Raw genomic sequence first — 7,146 nt, 5'->3', positions numbered from 1 at the left:
AATCTGTCACCAGTCAGAAAATATATATATTACCTTTTAGCTTCCATCAAACTTTAGTGCAAGGTAACGTGTATCAGACTGTTGGAGAATATCAGTACTAATTGATCGTTAAATTAAATGAATTGCAGCTGTGACAAAACATTGCTAAATCTACGGTGGTGGATGAAGTACTCAGATCCTTTCTCTAAGTAAATTTAGAAATTACAAATTACAATATTACAAGTCAAAAATGTTTTTTATATTAAGAGAAACATTATATTACATGATTATTATTACAGATACATTAATGTGTGAGCAGCATTTTCAAGCAAACTGTGTAACTTGTATTGAATTGTGGCTACATTTACCATTATCCTATAAATGCACAACCATGTCCATCCACAGTTTGCCAACGTTAGTTAATGTTAGCACACAAACGCTACTGGTCACTCCAGAACAGATAAAGCTGTAGCTACGAAACTGCGAAGTGTAGTGACCCGTTTCATTTGTAACAAGTGTTTTGTGTCTTCTTTCAAAAGGTCTTACTGTACCATTGTATTTGGTACCTGCATTGCCAACATGGAAAGCCACTGTTTACTGTCAACTGGTTGTAATAGATTTGAACCACTGCAAATTTATTATGGAATTTGCACAACAAAAATACCACATCAACTAAGGCACACATTGCATTCTTACCTTTATCTTCGTGTCCCTGACTCGCAGATGGACCTTGTGTCTGACTCTAGTTCTAAAATCTTAATTATATTAGATGAATGTAGTATACATGTAGTATATGAGAATAGAAATATAATTTAATATAATATAATTTACAATCTTAGTATTTAGTCTGTGATAGTCTGTTCAAAAATGTGTGATAAGTTCAACCTGTGCTTAGCGTTTGTCCACATACATGAACTCACCTGGAGTTACATGCACTTTTGCATCTTTTACATGATTCCCGTCCAATTTTTAACCAAACAGACTCTCTTAAGCCAAAGTAGGTTTGGGTCAGCTTTTAATAGATGGTTTTAGTGTTATAACATTTTCAGTTATGCATAAAATAGATATCCAAAGCACACAGAACATATGAAGATGTTTTGGAGTGGAATTAAAGTGTGTACTCCTTTGGCTGTTGTTATGCACTTGGCAAGAAATTGTCTCGGCAACAACAAGTGGCCTGATATATGGCGCTGTTTTCTTGCCTACTTTTGAGCCATGGGTGGGAGAGTATTGGAGAGTGATAAGACTAGCAGCTTGTTTTATTAGCCTAATGTCCTAAATGCATGTCTTTGCCCCAGGGAGCCTGTTCCACTTGGCCAAAGAAATAAGTGAGCCTCACGGGGAGCAATTAAAAGCACAGGAGCTTTTCTTTAAATACACGCTGCTAACAGGACCTGCTGAGGTCCACTTTGCCCATTCAATGACATACTGTACAACACTTGTAACACACATTTCTCTTGTTTATGAGCTATACCGTGTGAGGTATTTAAGCATCATCTCAATTTACAATTACAGCTATTTGAGAGATTCATTTCACAACAAAATACCCTCCATTTTTGTTGTTAAGGCCATTTTAGGCTTTCTCCTTCCCACTGTGGGGAATAACAATCAGGCAGTATGTAGGTCAGGCTTGCTGAGAAGTAGGCGCTGCTCAAACCAATCTTTCACATCCCTCCATCATACCCTCTACTTCTGCCTTTGGACCCCAAGTCTGAGCATATGTTCTCTCTAGCTGCTTGTCATCTATCTAGGCCTGCCTGAGAATTTAATGAACATGTGATTCATCTCACATGCACTCAAATTAAGCTTCATTTACATTTCATAATAACAAAGCGTCACAGAGAAAAATGGGAGCAAGGCGATCAGAGACAGACACAACTGGATGACATTTTAAAATAGCTAAATAAAACTTTAATAGGTCTAGTTGCGAATGTACATAAATTGCACAGCCACATTTTGTCAACACAAATTCCTCTGTACATTATTGTTTTGTCACTGTCGTCAAAGGAAGCAGAATCCAGCAAATACTTTATACTTTCAACATACTTACAAAAGTATTTTCTACAAGATAATAGAAAACATACAACATCTTTTACTTTATTTATAGCTTTATATTTTGATTGATCTTTTGTCGGACTGGCTGAACTGTGTGAAGCGTGAACTCATGGTTATCTGACTCATACAACAGAACTGAGGTGGGAAGGTGGATGGGATAATTGAAGTAATAGCTGAGAAGTCAAATTAGAAACCAAATATAAGAATGCGTCTTCTACTTTAGTGCAGATGTATTGATGTGGCATACATGATTTTAATTATTGTACAATGCAATTTAAAACAAGACTATGACACTTTTTCTGAACAACACTGCTAAACGCTACTGCCATACTAAACCACGCTAAGCTAAAGGCTCAACCACTGTTTATCGTTTAGGTGAACAGTAAGTTATTGTAACAGTAAATGTGCCTTACGAAGCAAAACTTTAACCATCAAAAGTTACTTGTCAGAATTGACCAAGTGGATGTTACTTCCAACTGTTTAGCTAGCTTTTCACTAGCTAAACAATGGTTTAATATTAAATTCTTAACAATAGTTTAGCATTTAGCTGAACAGTAGTTTAGCATTTAGCTGCAATGCTAAGCTACTGTAACAGAAGCACATGCATAGAGTCAACAAAATAGTTATGTGCCATCAACCTTAGAAACCAAGTCTACTTGTCATAACAAAGTAAAGCTGTGATGCTGGCACCGAAACTTGGCAGTTTAGCTCGCAAAAATGTGAAATTAAACTAAATAGTTTAGCAGTCACCTAAACACTACTTTAGCATTAAGCTACACAGTAATTTAGCATTAAGCTACATGTGGAGAAGGGTCATAACTGAATGAGTTATGTGTCTCATGTAGCTAAATTTAACTGAAGCTAACATAGCTTTAGTCAACTTTAGCCAGCAAATAAGATTTTAATACTGGCATCAAAATTGTCAATACTCCTCTAAACTCTAAACTGATGTTCAGCATTAACATTAGTATAAGTGGAGAGGAGTCATAAAATCACTGAACTGAATCTGTGCCTTATACAACAACAACAACAAAAACAAAACTGGTGCCTAACCTTAAGCCTCAAACGCTACTGGCCATAACAGACCAAGGCTGTGAACAGCAGTTTTACATTTAGCTTAATGCTAAGTGGTTGTAACAGCACGTGGAAAAGTCATGAAGTTAGTGAACTAAATCAGTAAAGTTTGATAACATTAGCCTGGTAAAAACAGACCTAAACCTCGGAGTGTAAGTTATTGAACCGAGCGACAAAGTGTCTGACTGCCTCTGAATTCTACTGTTCATTTCTGAGAGGAAGAATGTGTTATTTTTTCTGTCAGAAGTAACATATTCTTGCTTTAATCTTTGCAGTTGTACAATATAGTTTTAGGACTGGATGCCTGTGAAGTATGAGGAGGAGAGAAGTCCTGTATGTTTTTTTTTTTTTTTGCTACCAGAGGATTCTTTAGTCTGAGGCTATTTGTTTCTATTCAAACAGGAAAACAGCTGTAAATGCTTCTGTTTATCAGATACAACAATTTACGATTGAGCTATACCAAAAAATCCCTTTCTTCGGTTTTGAACTTTGCCACATTTTTAAACACCTGAAACAGGTGCTGTGCTAAAAAAAGCTATTTATAAACACCAACCACTGAACGTAAAAGTGCATAGAACTAGACTGATGAGAAATACAGGATTGTGCTTGTGAATCTCATCAAGACTGGACTCAGCTTGGCCTGAAACCAACTAGGCATCCTCCATGACTTCCCAAGAGTCGAACTCCTACTTAATCTGTTTTTTTGGCTAGCGATATTACACTCTAAAATACAAAAACAATAGCTTCAACAGGGAGAACACTGAAAGGTTAATTTAATTGTATAGTTCTACCCAATGAGGACAGATGACCGACTAAGCTATTTTGTATTTACAATATCCATAATGATACAGCAGAGTTTGAGCACAAGTATACATTTACAAAAAGCTCTGTTAACATTAGGTAAAAATAATGTAAGCATTTTATTTACACTTTCCCAGGCTGTCCAGCCTCGTGATACACTCAGTTATCATATGTTCACTATATATGTCTGCAGCAAGCCAATCATCATCATCATCATCATCATCATCATCATCATCACCAGCTTCCAAATGGCAACAAAAGAAAACAAATGGAGATACCGATGCTACCATTGGCTCTAGAGCAAGGATGAAGCATGCAGAGCCTCACACTTGATGTATATATTCTGTTACAGGTAAGAAAAATGGATACAAAAATATACAAAATACAGATGCTGAGATGGGATGGCGCAATGACGAGAGAGATTAGAAGGACTAAACCCCATGTTAAGACCAACTGTGAGTCAGCATCTTCACATTCAGAAGAATGGGGGATGAAAGAGGGTGGAGGTGAGTAAGAAAAAGAGACTAAGAGAAGAAAAGAGGAGAGAGATGATGCCACCAGGATTAATAGAGTCACAGTTTAGATGCAGCATACTTCATTACCACTCACAAACAAAGCAGTTAAGAGAGAAAATGTTGCAACTAAGGAGGCCATTATAACAATGGCTCACCAGTCCAGTGTATAGTATGAGTGAGTGTGTTTAAACACGTCTCTCAAATAGCTCTTGTGCTACTAGAGAGAGAAGACCACAGCCCCAAAATTAAAATCTGGGTTTAACTGATCTGTGTCTTTAAGAGCAGTGATGAGCACCATTAGAAGAACACGTGACTGTGCAAGCTACGCCAGAGCTTCTCAAAACTACTGTACAGACATTCCTCTCAGCTGTAGTGCATACTGTATGTAAAGGGTTAAGCATCATGGATGTTTGAAGGGTGACTGAGGCGACGGTGCTGATCACTGCTCCGTGTGGTCTCCTCCTCCAGGGCTCTAAAGCAAGCTACACACTACAGTCTTTCATCGTTAGAGAAGAAAAATAAAACTAGATCTCACTCCTAAATAAAGGGCTGCTTTTATATTTGAGATTATCAAATATAGGTTTATGTGTGTATACTCTATAGAAGAAAAAAAAAGAAATGCATACATCTATATTAAATTTCATTAATATAGTATCACATATAATTCATTTACTTTAGTATTCATATTACATTTAAGTGTATACAATTTATTTTTGTATCCTTTACAAATCCACAGTATAAGTTGTGCCTTCTTTTTTTTGCAGAAATAGGGGAGCTGTGGGATAAAGTCGAGGTGTGTTCCTTACTTAAGGCGTTTCATGTACCAATAGCTTTTCACAAAGTGCACTACATAGGGATGGCAAGGAGGGGGGAGGGGGCATGGGGTCAACGGGACGCTCAGGAACACACCCGAAGAGTGAGAAGGGAAATAAAGAAGATTGTTTTAGACGAAAAATATCTATTTTTAGCTCCTATTTGGTTCTTTATAAACAGTGACTTTAAAATAAAGCACTAGAAAGTAATCCTCTCAAGAAAACTGAAGTGATAATCCTCAATGCGTGTTATTGTTTTTTAAGTGCGTCCACTTGGTCATCAAGAGGGAGTTGATTAAAGAGAGAAGAGGAGGAGAGGAGGGTTGCTAGGGCGACCGTGTCTAGCGGTCATCACCATGTGTGGTTATATAGTGGTTTGTCCCAGGCGTAGGCAGGGTTTGAATTGTCCCAGCGACTGCACACATCCACCGGCAAAGTGTTTGACTGATGGACAGCTTTGAGTTTCATATGTACAAGCTCCGACCCGCCTCCTCTAGCCGTCACCCTGATAATGAAGGCCGTCTGGTGATCTTGTTTTCTTGGTGATCTGTCCATCATGCTGCAGTCCCGCCTCTTCTGGCAGGCCGTTCAGAGCGATGTCCTTTTCTCCTCCACTGTGTCCAAAAAGTGTAAATGTCCTCTAAAAGTACTGTCTGCTTTTAAAAACACACGCACACCCTCGCAGTCTTTCAAACAGGCATGCATCCATGCATGCACGGAGTCGTCCTCTCATTGAATTACTGTACACTCGCAGGCACTCGACACTCACTCGGGGCAGATACCAGTCTGTCTAGCAGTTACTGCTGTTCCTGAACTCTCCGTTCTCAGTAATCTGCAGTTTGGTGGGGTTGGTTGGGGAGATGCCGTTGCGGGTCTGCATGCTGTAGCGCTCCTTCAGTTGAGTCAGAGCGCTCATCAGACGGGCATTTGCTGCATCCAGCGATGCTATGCGCTTCTCCTAAACACAAGCACACACACAAATACAGTCAGAGAAACACTGTATGGAGTCTCAACATAAAACTGCATCTAAATTTAGAGGCTGTGTTCCTCCCCAGAGTGTTAAGTAAGAGCCTCATGCAAGAACATTTTGAATTCTTATCCTAAACCTTTCTTTCTTCGTGAACCTTCCTCATACAAGTCGGATTCACTAAACCCTCTTAACTGCATTAACTTGTTGTAAATATCAAATTTCAAAATGCCTCCTGTTCATGTAGTAGGTGTGTGTTTGTGCCATGTGGTCATTAGGATAATGAACAGTCTCAAACTGCCATAAAAGGGCTACCTGCTTTGTTCTGTCTGGGGGCAAGTTTGTGTCACAAAAAAAAGAAAAGATTTTATTCATCAAAGAGCTTCAAGTCCCTAGTTCTAGTTCTAAAACTAGAATCTAATAACCAAACAAAAGTGAACAGAGCATTAGTTTTGTGTTGCGTCTTACTTCAGTTTTGTACTTTTATTTATATTGATATCAGTAACATTTAATCTCCAAATTCATTGCGTTATAATTCTTCAATCAAACAGTATGTGACTCATGTGACAGGTCGGGGCCACTGGTAAAATTTGAGGAAATTCTAAATAAATGAAAATTGACAAATGTGATGAATTACGTGCCACTTACAAAATCTGTTGGTTTGAGTTCTTGCATCTGGCCAATCATATTAGCTGTATGACAGAGTCTGGGCTGAACCACAAAGGGAAGCTTCCCTCCCTGTCTTTATAATGAGCTTTTTATTTTCATTCTCTCTGCCTGTTTACTCAGGGAGACAACTTATTGTCTTACTGTGCTGTGTTTGTTTGAAGATGCAAAGTCTCATTACTTTAGGCGTGAAGGAGATTAATCATCGATGCACGTTTGTGTCTGGGTTTTTGTAAATATCATGTTGCAGTGTAGTTGTCTTAATTGTGTGTGTCTG

At 38.3% G+C, this 7,146-nt stretch overlaps 1 protein-coding gene across 14 annotated transcripts in view; it reads right to left on the bottom strand.

Annotated features, from left to right (window-relative positions):
* Positions 1 to 1,862: 1,862 nt before the first annotated feature.
* The window catches only part of dab2ipb (DAB2 interacting protein b), a 145,791-nt gene continuing 140,507 nt past the window's right edge, over positions 1,863 to 7,146 (bottom strand). For all 14 annotated transcript variants that reach the window (XM_071466879.1, XM_071466881.1, XM_071466880.1 and 11 more), the window contains one exon: positions 1,863 to 6,194. In XM_071466879.1, coding sequence (XP_071322980.1) covers positions 6,027 to 6,194 — 168 coding nt within the window. In that variant the 3' untranslated portion in view covers positions 1,863 to 6,026. The remainder of the gene's footprint in view (positions 6,195 to 7,146) is intronic.

Source organism: Trachinotus anak, unplaced genomic scaffold, assembly GCF_046630095.1.
Source record: "Trachinotus anak isolate AG129_WGS33_773 ecotype Australia unplaced genomic scaffold, CSIRO_AGI_Tana_v1 ptg000028l, whole genome shotgun sequence".
NCBI lineage: Eukaryota > Metazoa > Chordata > Actinopteri > Carangiformes > Carangidae > Trachinotus > Trachinotus anak.
This window is presented reverse-complemented; position numbering and strand designations above follow the sequence as displayed.